Source organism: Zosterops lateralis (assembly GCF_965231275.1).
Source record: "Zosterops lateralis genome assembly, chromosome: 17".
NCBI classification, from domain to species: Eukaryota; Metazoa; Chordata; class Aves; order Passeriformes; family Zosteropidae; genus Zosterops; species Zosterops lateralis.
In genome coordinates this window covers 7,698,227-7,710,798 of record NC_139777.1, presented here as the reverse complement: position 1 = coordinate 7,710,798, position 12,572 = coordinate 7,698,227, and the positions used below count along the sequence as shown (strand labels likewise).

The 12,572-nt window shown below is 62.2% G+C and overlaps 1 protein-coding gene across 2 annotated transcripts; it reads left to right on the top strand.

The window, feature by feature from the left end:
* Window positions 1–2,591: 2,591 nt before the first annotated feature.
* TBX1 (T-box transcription factor 1) lies at window positions 2,592–12,261 on the top strand (the record flags this gene model as incomplete). Of its 2 annotated transcripts, XM_083873623.1 has the most annotated exons (8): window positions 2,592–2,640; window positions 3,850–4,255; window positions 7,411–7,512; window positions 8,867–9,038; window positions 9,212–9,367; window positions 10,732–10,799; window positions 11,004–11,104; window positions 11,828–12,261. In XM_083873623.1, the coding sequence occupies exons 1-8, from the start codon at window positions 2,607–2,609 to the stop codon at window positions 12,259–12,261; spliced, it is 1,473 nt and encodes a 490-aa protein (XP_083729749.1). In that variant the 5' UTR covers window positions 2,592–2,606. The 2 variants fall into 2 exon arrangements, with proteins under 2 accessions (XP_083729749.1, XP_083729750.1); XM_083873624.1 differs by lacking the exon at window positions 2,592–2,640 and having other exon boundaries at window positions 2,950–4,255.
* Between the last annotated feature and the right edge of the window lie 311 nt (window positions 12,262–12,572).

Genomic DNA, 12,572 nt, shown 5'->3' with positions numbered 1-12,572 from the left:
CACCGGGGTGGGTTCTGTCCCTGCGGGGCAGACAGGGCTGCTTTCCCCTTCATTGCCAACCCCGCCCAGCGCTGCTCCCGCGTGTGGGAGCCCCCCGTGTGTGCGAGGCCGGGCAGGGGGTGCGGAGGGGCGGCGGAGTCTCCTCTCAGGGGTTTGGGGTTTCCAGGCCGCAGCCCGGTCGCTTTGCGGGGACCCGCTCCGCTGCCCGGGTGACAACGATTCCCGGCGGCTCCTCCGCTCCCGGTGTTCACCGCTCAGCCCCGGCCCCGCCAGCCGGAGGGACAGGCCGAGGGGCCGCTCTGTGCCCGGGCTGTCCCCGACTGGCGTCACTTACAGCTGGAGCTTTATGTCAGGAGTAGGACAGGAGAAAGGAATAAACCTGGGAAACGGTGAGGGCAATTTAGGCAGGGACGGGAACCCCAGACTCTTCTGGGGCGTTGGTTTCGGGTCTTTTCTTAATTTCCAGGGGGGTTATTTTCTTCCCTCCTGGAGCAGAGGCTGTCCAGAGCCAAGCACACCTCGGGAAAGGGACATCGGCGTCCCGCTCGCATCAGCCCTTGAGCTCCCGGAGGCGCCTTGGAGTTGGCCCGCGGCTCCTCGCTCTGCCCGGTACTGCCCCGGTGCCCAAACGAAATCCCTTCCCCCGGTCCTTGTATCGCCGCCAGGTGAGCGGCGCGGGTCAGCCCCGGCCCTCTCTGCTCCGGCCGTGTCCCCGAGCTGGGGACAGAGGCTGCCCCGGCAGGACCGCGCTGCCAGCAGCAGCAGCAGCAGCAGCAGCAGAGAAACAAAACACCCATCATGTCACGCTCTGCCCTTATGCCGTTAGCTGCAGGAACATATGCTCAAATATGTAAGAGTAGTCTAGATTTTTCTCTGCAAATATTTTTACCACATCCAAAGATAATATTTCAACAGAAGAATCAAGCCCCGCAGGCTACAGACAGGGCAGCTATATATAACCCGCTTGCTCACTCCGGCTCTCCGCGCATCGCTTGGGTTATGCAACCCCCATCGCTACGGTAGCCACCGGCGCGCCCCACGGCTCCGCCCGCCCCGTCGGGGCATTTCCCCGGGAGCTCGGTGCAGATACCGGCCCGGAGGGACCGGCCCCGGGGCGCGGAGCCAGAGCGGTACCGGTGCCCGGAGCGGGCCGGACCCCGCGGGGCGGGCGCGTCGCCTTGCCCGGTGCCGATGCGCCAGGAGGGCCCGGGGGACCCGCAGCGGGCGGTGAGTAGCGCCTCGTCCTCGCCGGGGCAGGGACGGGGAGCGGGGCGGCTCCGGGCCCGGACGGGCCGTGCAGGTGCTGCCGATGGAGCGGCTCTCCCGCCGGGCTGGGCGGGAGCTCGCCCGCCGCCTCACTCCTCGCTTTCCGTTTTCTCCGCTTTTTTGGGGGGAAAGGAAACGCTCGAGCGCTGGCGGGCGCTTTGGGAGTTTGGTGGCCCGGGGCTTAGGGCAGTCCCATCGGAGCGGAGCGGTACCTGCCCCGCAGCGCCCTGACGAGCGCAGAGCCCGCCTGTGGTGGCCGCTCACACTGCGGGTCCCGCGGGCACCGAGCCCCGAAGGTCGCCCCCGGCCCCGCGGTGCATGCGAGCTGGAGGAAAGAGCAATCCCTTCTCTCGGTGCCGGACATCCGCAGCGTGACGCCGGGCTCGGCTCGGCTCGGCTCGGCTCTTCCCTTCCCGTCGGCCGGCTCCCGGCGCCGTGATTGACACCGCCGGCCCCTCCGCCCGCCCCGCAGCACATCCCATCCCATCCCATCCCATCCATCCCATCCCATCCATCCCATCCCTCCCCGGCGGCCGCTCGCCGTGCCCGGGAGGCGGGGAAGGGCCTCCCCAGCCCTTTGACACCGTCTCGGCAGGAGTTTCACTTCGCTTTCGCCGCCGCCGCCGCCGCTTCTGCAGGCAAACACCCCCGGCTTCCATGTGACGCCTCCCAGCCACTGAATGGGGAAAGCGCCTATAAGGGAGACACTTTCCCTTCGTGCAGGAGAAAAGGAGGGGACGAGGGGGGCAAAAGCCGGAGGTGGTGGTTAAGGGGAAGACAGAAAATAAATTAATAAATCGCAGGGATCGAATTTGGAGGCCGGAGGGGGGGCTGTGAGAAACTGACACCCCGGGAAAGAAATTCCTGGGATAATTTATTTGTTCCCCCCGGTCCCGTCTCGCTGGCAGAGCTCGGTTCGCCCTTGCGGTGCTCGGCGCTGGCTACAAAGGGCTCCGGGGAAGTTTCCTGCTCCCCAACGCCCTTTCCGGGGGGCAGAGGGTTTAGGTTGTTTTCTGTTGGATTTTTTTTTTTTTTTTTTAAGTTTCCCTTCCCCACCCCCCCGTGTGGAAGGAGGGGGTCTCGTTCGCACCTCCCTGGATGGTGCGGTAGAAAGGAGGGGAGTGAGGGGGTGAGAGGGGGGGCTCGTGGTGGGAGGCTGCCGCGCCTGCCGCTCCTGCATTGGTGTCTCCCCTATGGACGAAAACAGCCCTCTGTCTCCCAAGGCAAATGCTTTCAGTATCGCCTCTCTGATTTCAGTCGCCGCCGCCGAGCGAGCAGGGAAAGGAGCGCTGGAGGAGCGCCGCAGCGCGCCCGCCCGCCCCGGCTGCCGCCTGCAGAAGATGCACTTCAGCACCGTCACCAGGGACATGGAAGGTGAGTGCCGGCCCGGCCCGCGGAGCTGCGCGGAGGGACCGCCGGGCCCCGCGCACCCGAGGGCGGCAGCCTGGCCGGGAGCAGCGCACGGAGCGCGGCCTGCCTGCCCGCGGGGCCGCTCGGGGGAGGCTTGGCCGTTCCTCCCGGCACGCCTGGGCCCCTGTAGCCCTCCCTTAGAGAAAGGCATTGCCCGTGGCCCGGTAGCAGCTTTGGACGGCTCGTCCGCTGGGACCGGAGCCTTGCGAGAGGCGCTGAAAGCATCCCCCGATAGCGCCGGCCGTGCCCCAGGCAGGGCGGGCCGGGCCCGGCTCCCACCGCGGCCTGGGGGCTGCGTCCCAAAGAACGCAAGAGACCCCCGGGCCCCGAGGAGCCTTTCAGGGTCGGAAAGGAGCGGCCGCTGCCCGGGCCGGCCTGTCACAGCCCGCAGGGCCCGCTCGGCCCGGGGCCGGGGGCTGCACAGCCGGGCCGGCCCGGGGCCCCTCGGCGCGGACACGAAGCTTTGCTTTGGTCCCGGCCTCTTCCCCTTTCTCGCCCGGGGATGGAAGGAACGGGGCATTGCCAAACTAGACCCAACTTTCCCTGTCAGCCGCAGCCCCGCGGCTCCAGAGTGAAGGACGTTACCTGCAGCAGCGTAGCCACACGGAAATAAGAGCCGATTTCTTTCTCTGAGTTTTCCCACAACTCTTTTTTTTTCTTTTTTCTTCCCTTTTTTTTTTTTAATTTTTTTTTTGAAGGGCGTGGGGTGGGGGGAGTGCGAAAGGAGGGAGTTTGCTTTGTCCCAAGTGGTGTGTGCCGAGGGAGGCCTGCAGAGATAGCACGGGCTTTGCACCGCCGAGGCTCTTGGCAGACCTCTCGGGTTTGCAAAGGAAAAAAAAAAAATAGAAAAAAAAAAAAAAGGGGGGGGGGAATAAATAAAAAAAGCCGAGGCAGGCAGCGGGAGCAGCGAGCTCCCCGCCTGGCCCGGGGGGAGCGGGGCTGGGGCCAGGCAGAGCGGAAAGGGGGAGGCGCCCCGCTGGGCTGGGCGCGGGGCACGACAGGAGGCGGAGGGCGCCCCGCGGAGCCGCTGCGGAGGCGGGGGCCGCGCGGAGCGCCGCGGAGCTGGGGGGACAGCGGGAGCCGGAGCGGAGCCCTGACCGCTTGTTTTTGGAATGATTTCAGCTATCTCCAGCCCCTGGCTCACCCAGCTGTCCCATTTTTGCGATGTTGCAGCTTTCACGGCCAACAGCCTGAGCAGCCTGAACGCCTCCGGGGGGTACCACCTCTCCCCCTCCCCGGGGGACCCGTACGGACAGCATGAGCCGCCGCACTACGAGCCCTGCACGGCTCAGCAGCACCCGCACCCGCCGCCCCAGCCCCAGCACGGCTACCCTTTCGGCGGGGCGGCGGCCGGGACCAACCCGCCTCCCCCGGGCCCCGAGCAGCCCGAGGGCGCCGGCGGAGCCGCCGCGGGCCCGGCCGCGGTCTCGGGCTGCTCCGCGGGGGCGGCCGCCGCGGCCAAGGCGCCCGTGAAGAAGAACCCCAAGGTGGCCAACGTGAGCGTCCAGCTAGAGATGAAGGCGTTGTGGGACGAGTTCAACCAGCTGGGCACCGAGATGATCGTCACCAAGGCGGGCAGGTCAGTGCAGGGCTCTCCGGACCGGGAACCCGGGCGGGCCGGGGCGGGCGAGTCGGTGCGAGCGGTTCAGTTCTCACTCTGGGGGGAGATCGGAGCTGCTGCCCAAGGGCGAGTCGCGGCCCGGCCCGGCGGTCGCCGTCATTTGATCCTTGCGCTTCTCCTGGGGGGAATCCTCGATCTCCTGCGGCCCAAGGCCTCGGTGCTGCGGGGGAACGCCCGGGTCCCGCTGCGGGCTGGCGGCGGAGGCGTGCGGGGCACGGCGGCAGGGCTGGGGGTCACTCCCCTGCAAAGGGCGCTCTGCTCCTCCGGGCCCTTCGGCTCTGACCCCGCACGGGACTCCCAGCCGTGTTTGCGGAGGACGGTGTGTGCTCCCGGGGCGGAATGCGACCATACGGGGAAAGGAAAAAAAACAACACGCAAACCGTGCAAAACCTGCTAAATACATTCTTAGCACGGGCAGATGTTTTCCTTCCGGCGGAGACGCGAACAGACCCTAATTCTGCACCTTGAAACGTGTTCCAGGGCTGTCGCATTTCCCGATTATCGGGTAGGGAGCCCGGCCGAGCGCGGCTCCTCCCGGCTCTGCCCCTGCTCCTGGCAGGGAACAAAGAAAGCGGCTGATGCGATCGCGTTAGGAACGAGCAAAACGTACGGGGGAAAGAGGAGTCCCAATTACAGTTGTTAAGTTACTGCATTTAATGGAGATCCCCGGGAAGCGCCGCGGCCGCTCGGGCAGAGCTGCGAGGCTTTCCCTTTCCCCGCCGGGCTCCGGGCAGAGCTGCGAGGCTTTCCCTTTCCCCGCCGGGCTCCGGGCAGAGCTGCGGATTGTCCGGGCTCAGAGTCTTCCCTCGGTTTAAAGCGATCCGGCGGGGGGGAGAAAAGAAAAACAAACAGATGAAGGAACCCCCGTTGCTCGCTCTCAGTTCGCCCCGGGGCTGACCAGCCGGGGAACAGGGAACAGGGGACAGAGGACAGGGGGACAGGGGAACAGGGGAACAGGGGAACAGGGAACAGGGGACAGGGGAACAGGGAACAGGGTCGGGCTCCGCTCCCAGCGGTCTGGCCAGAGCTGTGACCGCGGCCGTGCGCTGCCGCTCTCTCGCCAGCGATTTTGAGGCTCCCGAAAGTTCAAAAGAACTGAAACATTCTTAAATAGAGGCAGTTGCCTTTTTCTCTCTCTCTCTCTTTTTTTTTTTTTTAATTTTTTTTTTTTCCAAATTAGCAATTTCCGAAAATAAAACCATCCCCGCGGTGCCCGGTGCGAGAGCAGCCGGCTGTCCTTGCGGGGCCGGGTGGGATTTCCCCATTTCCCGATTTCCCCATTTCCCGCAGACGGCGCTGCCCCGCTGGCTCCGGCCGCGGCCCCCGGGCCCGGCGCCGGGCTCGCCGCTGCTTTCCTTAGCGGAAAAGGTCCTTCAGGCTCCGGGCGGAGGCTCTCTGCAAACAGCTCTTCCATCTGGCTTTTTAGCTCTCCGAGCAGAGCGAAAAAATTGCAAATTTACCACTTCAAAAGTTACGGAAATTAATCAATTCGAATCGAATCGGGGGGTTTCTTCCCACCCTTTTCTTCGTTTACTTTGTGACACCATCGAAACTCCAGACAGGCGAGTCAAAACAGGAGCAGACGGGGTAAAAGCAGCAGGAAAAGGCTCGGGGAAGGCGCTGCAAAGCCTATTCTCTCCCAGCACCTCTGGGCTGGCCCTGCTGTTTGTCTAGATGCGTCTTATCATCTCAGCTTGTTTGTTTTAAAACTAAGTTTTAGAACAAGAAACACCGGAATTAGAGCTAATGGAGGCTTTTACACGTTTAAAAATAATAATAGCAGAGGGAGCGACTGGAAACGTGCTCCAGAGTTTGCTAAAGCCTCGCAGAGAGGGAGAGGCGGCTGCCCCATGCCGGTACAGCCCGGCAGAGCTGGGCCCGATGGGGAAGAGCTGCGGGGCCAGAGGCGCTGCCCCATCGCCCCCAGAGAGGGGCAGGGGCTGTTACAGCAGGGCCGGGGGCTCTCTGTGCCCGCTTTGATCGGGCTGTTTTTCCAGGGGGCAGTTGGGATTTTGGTTTTTCAATGGCTGCAAACATCCTCCCCGAAATATTGCCCACCGCCGCTCGCTTGGTTTGCCGCTCTGTAAAACAAAACGAAGCTGTAACGAGCCCTGACGCCAGGGCACAACTTCGGCGTGTCCCGGGGAGCCGCGGGCCAGGCTCCGTTCCCGGTGTGTGCAGATGCCGGAGGAAGGGACGGGTGGACTGTCCCGGCCTCTTCCCTTAGCCCGCTGCCCGTCGGGTTTGTACTGCGGCCCCTTGGAGGAATCGTGCCCTTCCTGAGCGTGGGATCCGCGTTCCGGCTTAGCTTTGGGTCTCCGGGGGCCTGGGCAGAGAAAAACCAGGAGGAGCAGCCGCGGGGGCTTTCTGGAGCCCTTTCTGTTCTCCTTTTTGTCCCGCCAAGGTGCGGGGAGCGGGAGCCCGGCCGGGCTCTTGCAATGAAGTGGATCCGGGACGGGGCTTTTTGGGGAATGCGCATTGCCCTCCATCCCCTGCCCGCCGGGGGGGAGCGTTTGCCCCTCCGGCCTGGGAGAGGTCTCCCGCTGGCTCTAGGGGCTGCTGCTGTAAGCGCTGCTTTCCAACCGGTACATTGTGGTGGGTACAAAAGCTGCAGAGGTGGGAACTCGATCACCTCGTGTCGTTCACAGGAATTTTTAGATTTGACCCCCACGGGCTGCCCGAGACTCCCAAAGCTCGAGTGCGGGTCTGCAGACGGGGTAATGCCTTGCATTTGCCTCTAGTCAGGTCAGCTAAAATGATGGGGAAACCACTGAGAATAAATTCTTTTCACTTGATCTCCCCATAGCGAAGGCCGAGGATGCTCTTGTTCCCCCCGGCCTCTCAGTTCCACCGCAGCGGGGCATTGCGGGTGTGTGACACCAGCGGTTCTGGAGCCGGTGGGAGAGGCAGGACGCCCCCGGCTCGCCTTTCGGGATGTGCCGAGGGCTGGGGAACACGGCGGCCAGTCCCAGCACTCAGCTTGGGCATATCTGCCTCTTCCTCCGGCCAGTGGTTTCTGCCAGGGGACTCGTCACCACAGGCGGGAGGGGAACAGACCCCTCGGGGCTCCCCGCTGCTCCTCACTCAGCACTTCTCTCTCCTCTCCGTGCCAGGCGCATGTTCCCCACCTTCCAGGTGAAGATATTCGGGATGGACCCTATGGCTGACTACATGCTCCTCATGGATTTTGTACCGGTGGATGACAAGCGATACCGGCAAGTAACAAACACCTGCCCGTCCCGCGGTTCTCGGGCCGTGGGGGCTGCGGGGTCTCTGCTCAGCCCCCGCTCCTGCCTCTGGGGCTTCGGGGATGTGCCCTGGGCGTGACACCTGTCGGTGCGAGACAGGGAGGGGACACGGGATGGGGCTGACCTGGGGTCTCTTTCACACCCTTGCAACGAGTGTGGGGCCAGGAGCTGTGCAGGGCCCCCTCGCCCTTTGCAGCAGCTCACAGGCGGCCGGGGCCAGGCCGGCACGGGCAGAGGGGCAGGTTTCCGCAGGGCACGGGGCAGGAGCTGCCTTGTCCTGCCCGGAAAACCTCTCCTTGCCCTACTGCTGCGTGTCTCCACCGGCAAACACCCTTTGCCACTTACCAAAAATCCCCTGGGTGCTCCTTGAACGCTGCAGCCTCTCGGCGCGGTGCCGGAGCTGTGCCGTGCCTGCCGGGGAGATTCTGGGTGCTTTGGTGAGGAGAGTGGGGTTTGTGCTCTGCAGAGGCACCAGCCACCCAAGCCACAAACCCCTGTCCTTGTCTCCAGCGACAGTGTAGGAAGGCCTTAGAAACTGTCGACTCGCAAGGCAGCGATGCAGTCTGGTTTGGAACCCCTTTAATTTTAAGCCAGTGAAAGGCACATTATGTATTTAGCTTCAGATCAGGACGCCGAGCAGGCAGCCCGCATAGGAATCGCAGGGTCCGATATATAAATATTTAGACAGATATCCAAATTCTCAGGGCGTCCTAGAAATGTTTGCTTGTCAAGGGAAGTAGGATATATAACATCCAATTGAGTATATCTTTAAAAAGTAATGTTTCTGCTCAAGTCCAATGGTTTCTAATTCCCCCTGTGCAAACACTGGCTTTTAAAGTAAACACGTGTATAGAAGATTGGTTTCTCTGTTTTAAATGTTACTGTTGAATATGTACTTTGAAAGAATGAAACGAGACTGCTAAATTCTGAACCTGCTATTAATCTACACACAACTTTCCACTCTTCACTTAAAGCCAGAGTATTCCTGTATAGAGAGCTCTTTTTCACCCTTTATTTCAGAGGAAGGGGGAAGCTTTTGTGGCTTCTCTCCCAAACCTACACGGGTAGCTATAAATTTCCTCCATCCTGCAGATTTCTCTCACGACAGTTCCATCGCCAACCTGATAAAATATTATATCCCCTCCGCAGCAATTCTAGCTGCAGAAAAGAGCTGGCTCCTCTGGTGGGGGTAGGAAGGGGGAGTGATGGAGAAGCGGCGCTTCCCCGCGGATGGGCCGGGGGCCGGGCCGGGTCCTGCGGGGCGCGGTGCCGCAGTCCCCGCTGTTCGGGGCAGCGCTGAGGGTGCCTTCCCCTCCCGCAGGTACGCCTTCCACAGCTCCTCCTGGCTGGTGGCCGGCAAAGCCGACCCCGCCACCCCCGGGAGAGTCCATTACCACCCCGACTCCCCGGCCAAAGGGGCGCAGTGGATGAAGCAGATCGTTTCTTTCGATAAGCTCAAACTGACCAACAATTTGCTGGATGACAACGGGCATGTAAGTGTTCCCGGGAGAAGGTGTCCGACGCGGGGCCGCGCCGGGTGGGAGCTCCCCGCGCTGGGATTCCCGTGGGGTGACCCTGCCCGCGCCCCTCCCGGGGGCTCTGCGCTCTCCTCTCTCCATGCTCCGCCTGGATCAGTTATTGTCTCCTTGCTCGTTTTATCATTCAGATCATTTTGAACTCCATGCACAGATACCAGCCGCGTTTTCACGTGGTCTACGTGGACCCCCGGAAAGACAGCGAGAAGTACGCGGAGGAGAACTTCAAAACTTTCGTCTTCGAGGAGACGCGCTTCACAGCAGTGACCGCCTACCAGAACCACCGGGTGAGCGGCGGCGGAGCTCGGGGCGGCCCAGAGCGGGGCTCGGGAGGGAGGGTCCCACGGGAGCGGGTGCACCCGGCGCTGGCTCGGCCCCTCCGCCCGGCTCCGGGGCTGGAGGCCGGGCTGCGGCTGTCCGGGGGCAGCGGGGGTGCTGGGGGTGCTCCCCCTCCTCCTCCCCATCTGCTAAACCCATTCCGGGCGGCGCAAGGAACCCGATAGCCGGGGAGCCGCATCGCTGTGCGCCGGGGAAGCGACCTGGGCTCCGGCCCCATCGCCGGTTTCCCCCCGCCCGGGGGAGCTTCATCACCTATGTAAACCCGAGCCCGGGGCTAGTGGGGAAACTACAGGCTTCCCGCTGCGAAATGTCACTCACAATTTGTTTGGATAAATCTGTGATTTTACTGCTTTAAGCTCGTAGCGGTCTGTCTCTCCTCAGAACGCAATTATATGTTAAAAAACGAAACAAAAAGAAACAAAACACCCCCACCCCAATTTGATGCGGATTTCTGGGCAGCAGCTAATCCAATTGCTCCTTTAAATCGCATCAGTGTAATGTAAAGAGCAGGAATCCCAGCAGCGGGGATTTCATAACGGGGGCTTTTCAGCGCCGCCCCGAACCCCCACGCCCTGCGGTGATGCCGCCCAGGCCGGGGCTGTGTCCCGGGGCTGTCCCTGAGCAGTGTCACCTCTGCAGTGGCCCTGAGCAAACCGACTCGAGGTCTCTCCGGGATGCTGCGCCCGGGCCGCACCTCGCCCCGGTGGAGGCGGCGAGGCCGGAGAAAGGCTGTGCCTTTAAGGGGCTCTGGAGTCCCTCCCCGGCTGGCATTTGCCTGATGGCTCCGGACAGCTGCTCTTTCTCTCCTGCTTTCTATCAGTTTGACCTCTAAGGCTGGAACTGTCACTGAGGGGCTTAAAGTTTGTTTTTCAACCCATTCCGGAAACTCACAATCACATACTTTATCCGTGGATTTGCTTAAATATAGAAAATGTCCTGCCTTCTCCCTGGCGAATTAAATAAATACATAAGTATGATTTATCCAGTGATTTGTCTTAACTGCTCCAGTGGTGACCCATATAATGTGGCATTTTCTTACAAGTGCATTTACTCAGCTTTTGCAGCCGACTCAGACAGCCTCTCCCTTCACCTTGAACTTATATTAGGTGGGATATTAGCTCACATGTTCTAACAGAGGGAAAGTATATTCTTGTGCTCTGTGGCAGAGAACACCCTGGCTCCACCAGCCACCTGGACCCTCTCTGTTACACCAAGCACTGCTGAGTCCCAAAGTCTGCTCAGGGACACACTCACTGTTTGGCCAGGGAGCCCCATGTGCTGCTTTGAGACATTTTGCCACTTCTCCTTACAGATCACGCAGTTGAAGATTGCAAGCAACCCTTTTGCCAAGGGATTCAGAGACTGTGACCCTGAGGACTGGTAAGGCTGTGTCTTTATTGATGATGGCAGTACCCCACTCATCCCATTTCACGTGCATCTGCCCAGCTTACATTTGCACAAGGCTTGCATGGAGGGGGACACTGTACTGGGCTCTGTTTGCCAGCTGCAGCTCAGAGGCAATACTCCAATTGCTCATTCTGTTGGACCATCAGCTCTGTATCACTTCTCCCCTTCCTCTTCCAGGCCCAGGAACCACAGGCCGGGGGCTCTTCCTCTCATGAGCGCTTTTGCCAGATCCCGCAATCCAGTCTCTTCTCCAGCCCACCAGAACGGGACAGAGAAAGGTGAGAGCCCTCAGTGGCCAGGCCAGCCCCTCACCCGGGCCCTGCTGGCCTGCACGGCCAGTGCATGCATGCTCGGGGCCAGCCTTGCTCACCACGCTGCTGCACAGCCCCATTGCTAACAAGCTTTGTGCTACCACTTATTTTTTAAAGAAAAACACCCACCTTCATAGCCTAATATATTCCCCCTTGGACTACAACATTTACTGTTGTTATATGCTTAAGAAAATTTGCTGCTTTAAACAACCCTGCCCATTGCCTTTAGAGTCCCATTTTCAACTTTTTGGCAACAAGCAGCTTTTCAGGCAGAGATGGAGTGTTGGGCACAGGTTCCTTCTCGCGTTGCCCCTTTAATGCTCCCCGGCAGCGCTGAGGGTCGGCCCCTCCATTCAGGAGCTGCAGTCAGCTCCAACAGCACCTCTGCCCATTGACTGCTTTTCCATTACCCAGAGCAAACAACTGCAAAGACAACCCAAGGCCTTTCTCCCAACGCCTTTCTCCGGGCCTGCAAAATAAAGGGAAGTCTGTATTTGTTTAGCGTTACACAATTGCAAAAATGTCAGGCGTGTACCGGCTTGTCAGTCAGCTCAGTTCCATTTACCGGAGTCAGGAGGTCCCGTCCCGCCAGCCCCGCTCCTGCCGCATGCCCGCCCCGCTCACGGCCCCGCTCTCGCCCTCCCGCGCTGTTCCCCGTGCTGGAGCCGCACTGACGCTGTTCCCCCGCAGATGGTGCCGAGGCCCGGCGGGATCTGGAGCGGGAGGCGGGCGGCCCGGCGCTGCACCAGGCCGAGGCCGCGCACCAGCAGCTCATGTCCCGCGTGCTCAGCCCCGCGCTGCCGGGCGGGCCCGGCGGGCTGGTGCCGCTGGCCGGGGCGGGAGGCGGCCGGCCCAGCCCGCCGCACCACGAACTGCGCCTGGAGCCCGCCGCGTCCGAGCCGCTGCACCACCACCCCTACAAGTACCCGCCCGCCGCCGCCTACGACCACTACCTGGGGGCGAAGAGCCGGCCCGCCCCGTACCCCCTCCCCAGCATCCGCGGGCACAGCTACCACCACCACCATCACCACCACCACATGAACGCGGCGGCCGCGGCGGCGGCGGCTGCCAACATGTACTCGCCGGCCGGGGCGCCCGCCGGCTACGACTACGGGCCCCGGTAACGGGCACCGCCGGCGGCACCACAGACACCGCCCTGCCCTTCCCGCCTTGCCGCACCGCCCGCCTTACGAGTGAGCCGATTGGCCAGCTGCACCTGATCGACGGCCGGACAGCCCAATCGCCGGCAGCCGGGCCCCGCCCCGCGCCCCGCCCTGTGGGGGCTGTGAGGGCGGCGGCGCCGGGAGCTCCATCGCGGTGTGACCCGCGGCTGCACTTTGATAAATGAAGCCATATGTCCTTATCTCCCTGTTACCCCGCGCCTCCGTTCGTGCCGGGCACCGAGGACCGTCGGGCGGCTGGGATGCGCTGGGCG